Source organism: Capra hircus, chromosome 29 (genome assembly GCF_001704415.2).
Source record: "Capra hircus breed San Clemente chromosome 29, ASM170441v1, whole genome shotgun sequence".
NCBI lineage: Eukaryota > Metazoa > Chordata > Mammalia > Artiodactyla > Bovidae > Capra > Capra hircus.
In genome coordinates, this window is record NC_030836.1 from 47,080,343 (window position 1) to 47,095,530 (window position 15,188).

At 48.7% G+C, this 15,188-nt stretch overlaps 1 protein-coding gene across 8 annotated transcripts in view; it reads left to right on the forward strand.

Moving 5' to 3' along the window:
* Positions 1 to 14,871, forward strand: part of PPP6R3 (protein phosphatase 6 regulatory subunit 3) — a 122,277-nt gene extending 107,406 nt beyond the window's left edge. For 6 of the 8 annotated variants that reach the window (XM_018043012.1, XM_018043015.1, XM_018043016.1 and 3 more), the window contains 5 exons: positions 803 to 956; positions 2,259 to 2,365; positions 4,020 to 4,170; positions 10,222 to 10,341; positions 13,373 to 13,791. In XM_018043012.1, the coding sequence (XP_017898501.1) occupies positions 803 to 956; positions 2,259 to 2,365; positions 4,020 to 4,170; positions 10,222 to 10,341; positions 13,373 to 13,424 (584 nt within the window). In that variant the 3' untranslated portion in view covers positions 13,425 to 13,791. Of the gene's footprint in view, positions 1 to 802; positions 957 to 2,258; positions 2,366 to 4,019; positions 4,171 to 10,221; positions 10,342 to 13,372 lie in introns of all 8 variants that reach the window. The other 2 variants (XM_018043013.1, XM_018043019.1) reach the window with 2 other exon arrangements.

Genomic DNA, 15,188 nt, shown 5'->3' on the forward strand with positions numbered 1-15,188 from the left:
GTCATTAGTGATTAACTTGACCTCAAGCCCCTTACACTTCTAGAAGGTTGAGGGAGGGGTGGTAGGGAAGGGCCAAAAGTTCCAACCCTCTAAGCACTTGGTTGCCCCACTCCCCAAGTCCCCATCCTGAGGCTCTCCAGGAGCTCCCAGTCTCTTCTCATTAGATACAGAAACCTTTGTCACTTCAGAGATGGCAGTGGGGTGGGCACAGACTAAGTCTGTATTCCTCCTTGTATCTCGGGAAGCCCGCTGCTGTGTGTGCTCAGGTGAAGGGCGGCTGTGAGAAGCAGCATTGTGGACTTGGGGTGGGGCGGGAAGCCTTGAGGTTGTTCCCACTTTACTGTGACTGAGTACTAACATGCGTTTAAAAAACTATTTATTTTATACTAATTTTGGATTTGCAGAAAAGGTGCGAAGAGGGCTGTATACCCTTCACCCATCTTCCTCCTAGTGTTCACGTAACCTTGGAACATTTGTCAAAATCAAGAAATTAACATCAGTATATTGTTTTCTGTGTGACTTTGTCTTCTTGCGTGTTAATTGCTGTTGGAAAAAAAAATCATAGAAAGGGGACTTGCTAAGGGATCAAAGGGAACCCGCAGCTTTCCAACAGACAGAGGTTGTGGAGCGGCCTCTGCGTGGCTGTGGCCGTCCGCTTCCACCAGCAGTGTGCCAGAATGCCCTTTGCCCCGCACCTGCAGTCTTTTTTCTTTACTTACCGCTGCACATCTGTTTTTGAAAAATGCTTGTGTTACATTAAATTACTGAAGCATTCTCAAAGTGGAATTCCTCTCCTTTTTAGCACCCAACTGGTCAGCCAACTTTGATGTCCCCATGGAGACGACGCACGGTGCTCCCTTGGACTCGGTGGGGTCTGACGTCTGGAGCACGGAGGAGCCTATGCCGGCGAAGGAGACAGGCTGGGCCTCTTTCTCAGAGTTCACGTCTTCCCTGAGGTGAGCGCGTGCGGCTCTCCCAGCCTTCCCACCTGAGAGCCGGGTGTGAAGCGTGTTCCCAGTTGAATACAGTGCCTTAAACAAGATTGAAAAATCAATGGGGTGGTGGGGGGGATGTAGACACAGCTCTGAGTTACCACCCCCTTCCTCCCTGCTCTCCTCCAGGGTGAGCTGGGAGGCAGAGTGGATGGTAAAGTGGGCTGAGGAGATGGCCCAGGGAGTCAGGGAGCTCCTGAGGGGCGCCTCTGTGAGGAGCGTTACGGAGACGCGGCATGTACCCTGAGTTTAGTAGATGATACTGAACGTATACTCCGCTTGGAGCCAGTCTAGTGCTGTAAATTAGGGGTGTGTCGATGTGACTGTCAGTCTTGTTAATTGCATTCGTCTCAGCAACAGCGGCTGATCATTTTGTGGTTTTCCTGCATAATATTGTCGGCTTTGAGTGTTAACCGTGGATTTCATATCTCCTTACACTCAACTTTGATTTGCTCACTGTTGTTTCATTTTGTCTCCTGAAAAAAATGGGGTGGAGATTTCCACCCCCCGACTTTAGAGACTTTCTTTCCCTATTCTAACAAGACACGTTTTTAAATGGTAACTATAATGGCAAAGATTAGAAAACAGCCTGATGGGAGCTAGCATTCACCACTGTAGACAGATCAAGAGAGGAGACTAAAACCCACATTGCTTTACAGCACCTCTGATAATAGCAGTGAGCTGTTATTCAGAGGTGAAGTGAGATTTATGGGAAATGTCTCCAAAATATAACGAGATGCTGGTTCTCCTCTGGTACAGGGCAGCCAGGTTTCTCTCTTGCTCTCCTGGTTACTTGAGAATGCTGCTGAAGCAACTGCTTTCCTTTACAAGCCCTTGTGCACGGGCCACGTTGTCTCATTAAACATCATCAGGGCCAGGCCCTCTGGGCAGGCTGCCTGGAGGTGATAGGATTTTTGTGAAAGTGGAACTGTAGATACAGTTGATGGTGCACAGTGTATGCACTGCTGTCCCAACCTTGGGAGCCTGGTGGTTGTGCGAGCCTGAGGGGCTGGGGGCATCTTGAGACTCTCTGGAACCTCCGAGAAGTCCCCGTGTCGCTGCCCTGCTGACCCAACAGAAAATCTCCCATCCTGGCTCATCCGCCACTCCGCTCTGCCATCCACACTCACATTTGTGTTTCTCGGAGTCTGTAACCAGCTGTGTCTCCACAGTGGATTTGAAACCAGTGTTCAAAGGTTTTCTGTGAATGATGATCCTGAGGGCCGTCTCCCACTGCTCACCTCTGCATTTTCTCTTTTCTAAAAGTACGAAAGATTCTTTACGGAGTAACTCCCCAGTGGAGATGGAAACCAGCACTGAGCCGATGGACCCTCTGACGCCCAGTGTGGCTGCGCTGGCTGTGCAGCCGGAAGGTGGGTCCGGGGCCAGCGGCCTGCTCTCCTGGCGGGTGTTCGCTCTGGAATGTGACGCTGAGTTCCCCAGATCTGGAAAGTTGTCTTTGTCCACAGTAGGTTTCTAAAATAGTTCAAGGGCTCAAACGACCCAGGAAAATGAGATGTGGGTCTGATATCCTCAGGGCTTTGGGCAAAAAGCAATTGTGTGTTTATTCCAGAACCACAGCATGCTAATCCTAGAAAGAGTAAGGTATCTAAGTTGCCAGTCATTCAGTCCCGTCAAGACAGGAAAGGAAACAGGCCGAGAAAGGACGGTGTCTTGGCCTGCAACACCCAGGGGGAATGAGACCAGCACTTGTGCTCCAGGCCTGGTTGCACCCGGTGCTTTTATTCTTTGGAGTGTGCTGTCTGGGTGCATTTCAGGCTGTGTAGTTATTTATTTGTTTGCATCTTTATGAACAGGTGAAATGGTTGAGGTTGTCCAGTGGCTGTCTTACTCAGAATAGGCAGGTGTAGTTTGCATGGGCCCTGAACTGTTTCCAACCTGATGATTAGACTGTGGGAAGTTGGTGAAGGGGCGAGAAGGAGGGATTGACACGGAAGAGACAAAATTAGTTCTCAGAAAATGAGGGTACATATGTAGGGCACAAGAACCAAGGGGCAAGGGGAATGAATAAATCCAGAAATTAGTGTTTTGTTTGTCATTCTTCTGAAAAATGAAAGTGAAAGTGAAGTCGCTCAGTTGTGTCTGACCCTTTGTGACCCCATGGACTGTAGCCTACCAGGCTCCTCTGTCCATGGGATTTTCCAGGCAGGAATCCTAGAGTGGGTTGCCATTTCCTTCTCCAGGGGATCTTCCCCACCCAGGGATTGAAACCGGGTCTCCCGCCTTGTAGGCAGACGCTTTACTGTCTGAGCCACATTCTATATATATGACCTAGTTTATCATTGAGCAGTTCTATAAGGGGGTTCAAACACCTCCAATTTTGTTCATAAGAAAACTCAGGCCCAGGTTGGGTGCTTTGACCTGGTCTCTGAGGCCAGGTATGAATTCAGATGCTCATCACCAGTTTACCACATGACTCCCTCTCATCGACAGAAAAATGACCCACAGAGGACCACAACAGGGTAGTTTAGCAAACAGGAAAAAGTAGGACCTGAGTGTGGACAAGCCAGAGGAGCAGGGTGAATGAGAACAGTGCCGGCTGAATGGGGGGCTGTGGCTACAGAATATTCGGCCGCCTAGTCTGCCCTGTGCTGGGAGCTGGAGAAGTGAGGGGCGGGGCAGTCGTCTGAGGGACAGCTGGGTGTGCAGGTAGCGGGGCAGACTGGCGGTCTAGCTGGTCCCGGGCTGTAGTCAGTGATCCCTTGCAGCTTCTGTCTTGTGGGCGTCATTAAGAGGCAACAGCGGGCAGATCGTCTCCTGTCTCTTTGCCTCCGAGCAGCTGAGGTGACGCTGGGTGGGTGGGTCTGCACAGAGCGGGTGGAGCTGAGGTGACGCTGGGTGGGTGGGTCTGCACAGAGCGGGTGGAGCTGAGGTGACGCTGGGTGGGTGGGTCTGCACAGAGCGGGTGGAGCTGAGGTGACGCTGGGTGGGTGGGTCTGCACAGAGCGGGTGGCAGACCCTAGTCGATGTCGGTGCACGTGGCCATCAGCTGTGTGTTCTTTTCAGCGCCAGGCAGTGTGGCCATGGAAGCCAGCTCTGATGGCGAGGAGGATGCAGAAAGTACAGGCAAGGTAACTGAGACGGTGATGAATGGCGGCATGAAGGAAACTCTCAGCCTCACTGTAGATGCCAAGACAGAGACTGCGGTCTTCAAAAGGTAACCAGGCTCGGCCATACTGGCAGCTTCAGGTTGTCGGGAGGGTGGTGGAGGAGAAGCCACAAATACTAGCATCTGTAATTTCGTGCCCGTGTGGGTTCAGACGTTCGCCTGACATCGTTCTATTATTTCCATTAAATTTATTAAATCTTAACAAAGAGATGGAGTTTGGCTCTCTCGGTGTCTGTGCCCTTCCCCTTTTAATAGTATTTTGAAGACTAAAGGTTGAGAAGACTGATGGGATTCAAAATACATGAGTTTAAAGAACTGACATACCTCTAGAAACAGGAATTGCATTGGGTACAGGCAGCAAAGCTGGGACCATCTAAACCATAAGTTTGGGTCTTACACAGATCATTTCCTCCAGATACAATGCAACCAGCAGAATTCAGTAACAGAATGATAGGTTACAAAAACATATTTGGAAATTACCCTCACTTGTAAACTTATGTGTCAGAAAAAGGACTCATAATGCAAATTAAAAGCAAAGCTGAAAAACTAGTGAAAAAAATTCTACCAAAACCCACAGACTGCAGCTAAATCAGTACTTAGAGCTCTGATCTCCACCTTACACAGACCCTTTCATATCACAAGAATAACGCTTCCCAGCTTGTGAAGCCGGCACGAAACAAAGCCTGGAAGAAGAAATTACTGCAGGCTGATGGCACGTGGGGGCCTGCGTGTAGAATGCTTTAACGTTACAAGGTAGCAAACCAAAGCTGTGTGTTTTTAGCTCATGATCAAGGATGTATCTCATGAATGCAAGGATACTACAGTATTTTAAAGATTACTGATGGTAATTCATAGATAAAAGGTTGGAAACCTTTTGGACTTTCAGTAGGTGAAAAAACATTTGATAAAAATTAAAGCTATTTGTGACTTTAGCAAGCTAGGAATAAGAAGTAGCTACTGATAAAAGTGTCCACTGAAAATCTACAACAGACTCTATTCTTAACAATGAAACATTTTGAAGAAATACTCATTTTCAAAGACAAGACGGACAGTGAGCCCTGTAGTTACTGCTTCTCATCAGCACTGTGCTGCTGGTCTTAGCATATGCAGCATGAAATAAAAGGAAATAAAAGACATACAAATTCAAAAGAGGTAAAATGGTTTTTGTTTATTTGCAGGTTCACCTCAGTCACTCAATCATGTTTGACTCTTTGCGACCCCATGGACAGCAGGTTAATTGTAGCTTATGACTTCCTATATAAAAATTCCAGTGGAATCTGTATGTATTGCTAGTAAAGTTTAGCGAGTTTATTGAATACACCCACAAGTCGATTGAGTCTTAGAAGCCAGCACAAGGTGTCTTAGATGTGCCCCTTCCCCTTTAAATGAGAGGTGAAACCTTGTCTGTAACTGAGACCGAAAGACCTCAATGCATAGGGAGAGACGTCAGTGCCATGTTTCCTTGTTGTTGAGTTGCTGAATCATGTCAGACTCTTGTGACCCCAGGGACTGCAGTACACCAGCCTTCTCTGTTCGTCACTGTTTCCCAGAGTTTGCTCAAACTCCTGTGTATTAAGTTGGTGATGCTATCCAACCATCTCATCCTCTGTTGCCCCTTTCTCTTCCTGCCCTCAGTCTTTCCCAGCATCAGTGGCCAAAGTATTAGAGCTTCAGCATCAGTCCTTCCAATGAATATTCAGGGTTGGTTTCCTTTAGGATTGACCGGTTTGATCTCCCTGCAGTTTAAGGGCCTCTCAAGAGTCTTCTCCAGCACTACAATTCAAAAGCATCAATTCTTTGGTGCTCAGCCTTCATTATGGTCCAACTCTCTTATCTGTACATGACTACTGGAAAAACCATCGCTTTGACTATATGGACCTTTGCCGGTAAAGTGATGTCTCTGCTTTTTAATACGGTGTCTAGGTTTGTCATAGCTTTCCTTCCAAGGAGCAAGCATCTTTTAATTTCATGGCTACAGTTACCATCTGCAGTGATTTTGGAGCCCAGGAAAATAAAATCTGTCACTGTTTCCACTCTTTCCCCTTCTATTTACCATGAAGTGATGGGGCTGGATACCATGATCTTAGTTTTTTAATGTTGAGTTTTAAGCCAGCTTTTTCACTCTCCTGTTTCACTTTCGTCAAGAGGCTCTTTAGTTCCTCTTCACTTTCTGCCATTAGGGTCGTATCATCTGCACATCTGAGGTGGTTTATATTTTTCCCAGCAGTCTTGCTTCCAGCTTGTGATTCATCCAGCCTGGCATTTCACTTGATGTACTCTGAATAGAAGTTAAACAAACAGGGTAACAGTGTATAGACTTGACATATTCCTTTCCCAATTTGGAACCAGTCTTTTGTTCCATGTCCTTTTCTAACTGTTGCTTCTTGACCCATATACAGGATTCTCAGAAGACAGGTGAGGTGGTCTGGTATTCTCATCTCTTTAAAGAATTTTCCACAGTTTGTTGTGATCCATACAGTCAAAGGCTTTAGCATAGTCAGTGAATATCCTTTCTTTCTCTGTGATCCAGAGAATGTTGACAATTTGATCTCTGCTTCCTCTGCCTTCTCTAAGTCCATCTTGTACATCTGAAAGTTTTCAGTTCATGTACTGATTACCTTGCTAGCATGTGAAATGAGTGCAGTTGTACCGTAGTTTGAACATTATTTGGCATTGCCCTTCTTTGGGATTGGAATGAAAATGAAAACTGACCTTTCCCAGTCCTATGGCCACTGGTGAGTTTTCCAAATTTGCTGGTGTGTTGAGTGCAACACTTTCACAGCACCATCTTTTAGAATTTGAAAAAGCTTAGTTGGAATTCCATCACCTCTACCAGTTTTGTTCTTAGAAATGCTTCCTAAGGCCTAGTTGACTTCATACTCTAGGATGTCTGGCTCGAGGTGAGTGACCACACCATCGTGGTTATCCGGGTTATTAAGACCTTTTATAGTTTGCTGATCACTATGTTTGCCAAAAGGGCTTCCCAGGTGGCACTAGTGGTGAAGAACCTGCCTGCCAGTGCAGGAGGCATAAGAGCTGTGGGTTCAATCCCTGGGTCAAGAAAGCTCCCTGGAGGAGGGCATGGTAACCCACTCCAGTTCTTGCCTAGAGAATCTCACGAATAGAGGAGCCTAGTGGGCCACAGTCCGTAGGGTCGCAGAGAGTCAAGACACGACTGAAGTGACTTTGCACAGCACGTGTGCTGACTTTGGCATTGCTTCTCGATGGATTTCTCCTCAAAATCCCAATGGGAGTTTTTTATGAAAGGGAGAAACTGATTGTAATTTTCAGAGAAGACCGAGGAGAGCCATGAAGAGCAGGATCACTGTAAAGAGGAGGGTGAGGGGCCTCACCGTGGTAGCTTTCAGGGCTCGCTGTTACTAGGACGATGCCGAGGCTGTGGTGCAGAGCTCTGCGAGCAGGCCCATACCCTGACGTGGTCAGGCGACAGTGGAGAGGCTGGCAGACTGTGAACATCCATGTGAGAACACAGGCTGAGCCTCTGCTCTCAGTACATGTTGGAAAGACAAAACGTCTAGTCTTCTAAAAGACACGATGAAGTGAAAAGACAGGTCATAACTAGCGAAGAAACACACAGGATCTAGGGGAACCTAATACCAAAGGAAGAGACAACAAATGACTTCTGTAATTTGAGAGGATACAAACAAGGCCTTATCCGCGGAGGGAAAAAGTAGACTGGCCGCTGGGCCAGGCTCGTGTCAGTGACGGCGAGAGTTCAGGGTGCTTCACGGGTGCCACACGCTGACCTGTCAATTCCTCAGTTGTCACAGAAGATAGAAGTGCCAGAACTGCCTGGACCTGTTTATGAAGTAGTGAAAGCCTAATTCCAGAACCAGATGAAGATAATTACAGAAAATGATCAGCTTATGTCACTCACAGGCAACTAAATGCAGAAAACCTATGTGAAATATTTGCTAACTGAACCTAATAGTATACAAAAAAATTTCATAAGGATCATTTATCACTGAACTGTAAAGATCACTGAACTGTTCAGCATCATTAAAGTATACCAGAAATACTTCATAATGATCAATTAGTTTATCCCTGAATTGTAAAGATGGTTCAACATTAGAAAATCTGTCTGTGTAATTCAGTGCATATTAATAGAATGAAGAAGTCATTTGACATTTTTGATGAAGCGTTTGGGGCGGGGGGCAGAAAGTTGTATATGATTAAAACCGAAAGCGCCATGGTTATCATCCCACTTTCCAGATGGGAAGATGCGGTACTGGAATTAAGTGCTGTGGCCAGAGTCTCATGGTAGTCAGAAGGAAACACTGTTCTCACCTGAGGGCAGAAAGGGGCTGCTATTTCAAAACAAAACAGATTGCCTTTAAAAGCATAAACCTCATGCAGAGAATAGGATAGGGTTGCATTAAAGTGAAGAATTTCTGGTTGATAAGTTACTGTAGACAAAATTAAGAGGCAGATGGCAAATTAAGGGGGAAAAGCTTATAGTTCTAAATCATCCAGAAATTAGCATTTAATATGCAAACCAGTAAGGAAAAGAATGAAAACCCAGATCTGAAAATGGGCAAAAAATAGCAACAGGCAGTTTATAGACAAGGACACCCGAAGGGGCAAAAAGAAGAAAAACTCAGAAGAGATTCTGAGAGCTCAGACACATCTTATTAGACCAGCAGGAGGGGGAACGATAGGGATCATGAGTATTGGTGGGTGTGGAGCCGCAGAGCCCCAAGGCCCTGCTCTTGGGTGGTGGATGCTGACCGGGGCAGTCATTCTCGGGGGCAGTGGGGGCTCTCTTGTAGTTGGAAAGATGACAGTGTTTTCCAGTCCTGGTGTGAAGCCTGAGAGGTGCCCGAGTAGGCCCCCTGGGGCGGAGGCAGGCGGTGGCGGCCGTTGGAGCTTTGTGTCCAGGCTCTGGTCTCTGCGAGGTGTGCTGTGGGATGGGAGGTGGGCTCCTCGGGGTGCTGTGTTCCAGTCAGCAGGGCAGACGGAGCTCCCAGCTATGCTGGGGCCATCCCGAGTGCAGGGAGGGTGTGATTCATGGCCAACCGTGGGTCTCAGAATCCACATGGGTAAAATGACTGTACGTTTTACAACAATGAAGGTAACAGGCATGGAACGCATCAGCATAGCTGTGTTGAGCAGGGAATGGAGAGTGGGGATGAATTAGGAGGAGGAATGGGCTAGACTTCGGGTCCCTTCCCATTAATGTATTGTCCCAAGCCATCTGAAAGCCACTCAGAAGTCATCCTAAAATGAGGTTTCTCCCAAGCGGATCGAAGATAGGACCCAGCCCTAAGGATGGTGGGACCTGTCGCTGCCCTCAAGCTCCGTTTGGTGCTGCCTCGAATTGTGTCATCAAAGAAACGGGAAGTCCAGACAGAATAGGCAAAAGTCTCAAGTTCCTAGTCCACAGACAGTAGAGGCGCCAGGAGCATCGAAGGGGAAACCATCCTTTGGTGTTCCATTTCCTCAAGCCCTCTGACCCTTTAAGGCTCACCTTGCCCCGGTCCTGGCCTCTGTTCCCGCTCTCTCCCGCCATGGTTTGTCCTTCTCAGGCCTTGTCAGAGACAGCTCGAGAAGCTGGTCCTGGCTCAGCTGCGTGGCCTTCTGCTTCCGGGACCTCAGCCAGCAAGCCGATGGGGGGCTTGGCCCTGGGCGCAAAACCTTTAACTGAAGACTCGTTCCTTCAAACAGGTTCATTTGACAGCTTCTCCGAGCCTGCAGTTTTGCTTGTGTGCGGTCGTGGACATAGTATCCCCCAGTGCCTCATTTTAGGGTGTTCTGAAAGCCTTGTCCGTTTCTTTTTCCGTTTTGCACCCTTGGCCTCAGAGTGTTGCGATCCTACCGGTATGTACAGTGCCGCGAGGCCGTGCTTCACCAGACACCAGCTGCATCACATCGCCCCTCTCCCAGCTCCCACGTGTGTGGCCCTCCCCCTCCGTGGTCTCCCCGGCGTGCCCGTGGCCCCTGCCCCCTCCCCGAGCATGCTCAGCCCCGGGGCTTGGCTCCATGACCACCGTGACTTCAGAGCCATCGCATGCGCCCGCATCCTCCGCCTGCCGGTGCACACCGGGGCCTCTCACGCTGCCTGTCGTCCTCTTTATGCAGTGAGGAAGGAAAACTGTCTACCTCTCAAGATGCTGCTCGTAAGGACGTGGAGGAGAGCCCTGAGACGGCGGAGGGCAAGTCCGTGGCCCCCCGGCCCCCCAGCAGCAGCCCAGAACAGAGGTGAGTGCCTGCTTCCCGCCGGCCGGCTTCAGCCCTGCCCCGCTTTGTCTCCTGGGAGCCGGGAGGGGCGCGGGCCTGGGGGTGAGGGCTGTTGCAGCTGTCCTCAGCTGGTCAGTGACTGCTTAGCTCGGTGCTGCTCCCCAGTTCTACATGGCAGCCAGGTGACTGAGCTGAGAACTTAGGTGTCGCAGTGCGCCTCCTAGCCCAGAAGCTGGAAACTGTCTGCTTCTTGGAGGTAGTGTCACTGGTTCTGTGAGTTGTTGTTGGGGGTGGAAGGGTCTCTCGTGCTGGCATACCCCCTCCTGTTTTTCTTGAAGGGGCACCGAGTTGGGGCTGGTACTGAGCCCCTCCAGGATTGGGTTCCCTCTGTCCTGCAGTCACCCAGCTACCAAGGCAAGCGGCTCCTGTGCCCACTGGTGCAGGTGTGTCCGTGTGACACTCGGGTGGCTTCCCAGAGTGCAGCTCGCCGTGTAAGCTCAGTGTTCTGAACTCCCAATGTGAGTCACTCTTGGGTTATATTTTTGCAAAATACGTGTCTTGTCCAGATGAAGTGTGCAGCTCCTGCCTGCAGAGCCAAGGGATTCGCAGCATAACGCTCCCTTTCCAGTGGCCTTGAGCTTAGCCTGGGCCAGTGGCCTGGAGGCACAGGCCAAGCCCCAGCCTCCGCCCGTCCCCGAGGGCCATCGTAGGCCCCACAAGCCAGGACAGCCTCCTGCTGCATCAGAGCTTGCCTTGGACCGCACGGACCTCTGCTCAGCCCTGCACAGAGGGAACTTTTTTGATTGAATATATCCAATATATATTGAATATATCCTATGTATATATATAGAATCAAAAATATATCCTTTTTTGATTGTATATTCCTTCCATAAGGAATAGAGGAACCTTAGGAAGCCTTTTCAGGGACCTTCTTTCTGCTCACCTGACCCCCCAAAATCCAGGCATTTTAGGGGCAGTATAACCAGTGGTCACCAACAGGGGGCACTCTCGGTTCACAAGTCTATAAACCGCGTGTTCCTTGTGTAGCAAACCCAGCTTTTCTTTCTCTAGTGGAAATTACTGCCAGAATGAGGGCTTTGCTTTTGTAATTAATTACTTTGTATGAACTGGATCCGTTATAAGAACTGCTTGTACCTGTTGGCTCTAGTGGAGGATTTGGGAGGAAGAGTCGAGGGGCCCTCTAGCTTCGGGGGGTCCAGCCCGAGCTGTGCTGCTCAGGGTCTAGGTGAGTCATTTTTTTGCCTGGAGTTTTTCTCCTTTGTTTTTCCAGAGGTCCTCCGTAGATCTGACTTCTAATCAGTTATCATCATCTCCGCACTGTCGCCCGTAAATTTCCTTTGTGTTGTGTGCTGCCTACAAGCCAGCTAACCCGCCTGCTCTGGAGTCGCGGCTCCTGGGTCTGCCTTCTCTGATGCGAGTGAGGCAGGCCTGTGGGAGCAGCTGCTGGGCTCTGGAGTGCAGGCTGTCTGCCCCAGAAGCCTGCGTATTCTTCTCTGAGCCTGGAGACATCTCCCAACCTGCAGGCCTCAGGGGGCGGAGGAGCAGGTGGGGAGAGCCAGCAGGAGGGGAAGGAGGGGGGCGTCACACTTTGGGAAGCGGTTGGTCCTGGTGATAGACCCACAGATAACACAGGGGCGTGAAGACTGCCTGCCGCCGGGTGAAGGACTGGAAGGGGCGCTCTGGGAAGCGGACTCCTGACCACAGGGGCAGAGGCAGGCTTGCTGATGCAGCACGCCGCATTCCGAGAGCTGCGTATGTAAAGCGGCGCTGAGGATGGAGACAGCTGTTTGGGACTTCGTGTGCAGTCTTGCCCTTGGGGGTCCATCTACCAAATACGAGGCTTTAGGTGTGCTGTTGACTTAAAGATGTCTGTTGCCACAAAACGTTATCTTTCAGTGTTGATCGAGTCTCTGTGGTATCGTGCCATTGGTGTGTAGATAGGCATTTTCATACGTTGTAGTCCTACTAATCTCTATGGGGACTTACTGTCTCCCTTTTACAGGGGGGAAAAATAAGCTGAGAGAGGTTGAAAACTTTACTGAAGATCACACAGCTCGCAGGTGGTAAAGACAGGGCCCATGTCTCTGTGGCGTAATGAGACAGCATCCAGTGTGGGTCACGTCTGCCATGTGTGTGGAGCTGACTTCACGGGTCTCTGTTGGGACTGACGGGCTGAACCGGTGGACGTTGGGTCAGGAGGCCTTGTGCTGCCCACTGTCAGCAGTGTCTCCTTTCCAGGGTCTACTCTGTAAGGTTTTGGGAGCACCGTGAAGAATCTCTTACATGCTCCAGTTGTGGTTTTGGCAGGAAAGCCCTAAGTACCCTGTCATCTCACACACACACACACACACACACACACACACACACACCCAGCATTATCCTGATCTTTGCCTCATGGGAGTACGTGTTACAGGGCACACAGACACACAGACAGACAGACACACACACACACGCAGACAGACAGACAGACACACACACACACACACCCCACCCCCTGCATTACCCTGACCTTTGCTTCATGGCAGTACGTGTTACAGGGCACACCTTTGTTCTCAGAGTTGGTCCTTTTAAGACAGACTTCTCTTGTTTCCTTTCACCCCCGCCCCACCTCTTCTCTGAGTAGTAGAATCCTACTTTTCCAAGTGAAATTTCATGTGGATGGCAGTGTATGGAACATGAAAAGCTGTGCTGAAGGAGGGGTGATCAGATAGCTTCCGAAGGCTCAGGGAACAGTGGCTGCAGACCGCTGGCTTTCTGCCTCCGTGCTTCCAGCGGCGAGGTGGGGAGGGTCTCCCAGCACCTGCTGCCCTGCAGCCCTTGTCTACCCCAGCCGAAGCTTAGAGCTGTCGGTTAGTTTCTGGAGCTTTAGGAACGTTCACTGAAGAAGCATTTCGTGGGGTGACTCTTGAGTGCAGGCTTTGTTCTAGGCCCGCCTGAACAGTATTCTGATGGACGTCGTCCACCCACTCCGGGGTGTGGCACGGTGTTGGTCTCTCTGGGAGTCCTGAGGCCGTCTCTCACCCCCCTGCAGGACCGAGCAGCCGAGCGTGCCGGGCGACGCGGCAGTCAATGGCCCCGTATGATGAGGAGCCCCCCGTGCTGCTGACCGAGGGCTGCGGGCGCCGCGCGGGCGGGGCTCCGGGCTGCGTGGGGAGCCCGCCAAGCCACCGCTGCTGCACTCACTCTGCAAGGGATCAGGACCAGCAAGCTTTCTATTCTAGTCTAAGACGCTGTACAGAAAAACCCAGACGTGTACAAATGTTGCACATTGACAAATACCAAGAATTTTTGCGTATGTTTATATTGTATTGTTCTAAATAATGGGTAGCCTGTGAAATAAGATCTTGCCACCCATGTAATAATAGTAGTAATACTATAGTTAAAATGGCTGTAAGAATAGTTTTATAAAAGTGAATACACAGATCTATTGTATTTGAAACATAACTATTTGACAATTATTAGTGTGACCAAAGTATTAGGCAGTTTTCATACATTTTTCACCTTGTACAAAATTCTGAATTCATTTTCTTCCAGGTTGACAAGGAGTTGTAGGATTGAAATGCCCTCTAAGTGTTATTTTGGTTGTTCTAACTTACAAAAGTGATTTTGAATAAGAAATATTTGGTGTTCTTTTTATAACCAGTTTTTAATTGGTAACTGTTTTCTGTATTGTTTAAAAACGGATCAAAAAATGTAAGTCTATTGGTAGAGATTAAGTATTTATTGCTACAACTTAGTTGATAAATTGTGTTATTGTAAAGCCATATGTTCTGTTAAAGTCTTGTTTGCTTGAACTGTTTATCCCTGCAGGTGAAACACTAGACTGTTTGGAGTGTACACGGCTTGTGGTTTGGGTTTTTTTTGTTTTATGTTTTGGTTTGGTTGTTCGTCTGCCTTTTAACCCATTCACCAAAATTTACCTTGTCAGTAACAAGCATCACCAATGAACATTTCAGAGCAATCTGCATATGCAACATACCTGAATCATATTAGGCAAGTCAGTGGAGAAATGCTCGTGCTGCTAATGGAATTAGAGTGCGTTCATTTTACAGGCTAGTCTTTTTAAACTAGAAATCAGAGTCCAGCACCTCAGCATGCCCATTGTTTTACTGTACCTTGTGAGATTTTCACTCGTAAATTCTAAACCAGTGTATTTTTTTTTTAGAACTGGTTTGTGTACATATATAGTGATTATGGATACTAATTCAATGTAATTTATAATTTTCTATGTCAATATAAAAATACATCACAGCCTTCTCAAACAGCTGAAGCAATATATTGTATATTGCCATGTCGTCTGGTGAAAGGGTTAAATTACTTCACCTCTTGCACTTTTAGATGCAAATCAGTTTTTCATTTCTGTAATAGAAAATTATTCACGTATTTTTACATCATTTGTTTTTCCTGACCAGTATTTAAAACCAAAAGGATATTCTGAAAAATGGCCAACGATTTTTTTAGAAATAGCATCCCAAGCAGCGTGCCTAAACATTACATTGCATATGGAAATAAAAAAAATCAAATGTCTAATGCCTTATTTCTGGTTTACTTTCCCACTGTAAATGGTGTGGAGGCCCTTGGTGAGGTTTCCGGAGGCAGACTAGCCCCCAAGGACAGTGGGGCCAGCCGCGTGCCCTGGGACAGTCAGTGGGGCTGCCGCGCTGGCCTCTGCACCAACTCAGGGACCCTTTCTGTCGGGAGCTCCTATCAGAAGACACTGTCCTCGAGCACGCTACCCTGGACCCTCAACGCCGCCAGAGGACAGGCCTCCCCTCGCTGGTCTCAAGGGTGCTGACCGACGTGGCCCGACCTCGGGGACTGCCGGTGGACGGCGTGCCCTGGTCTGG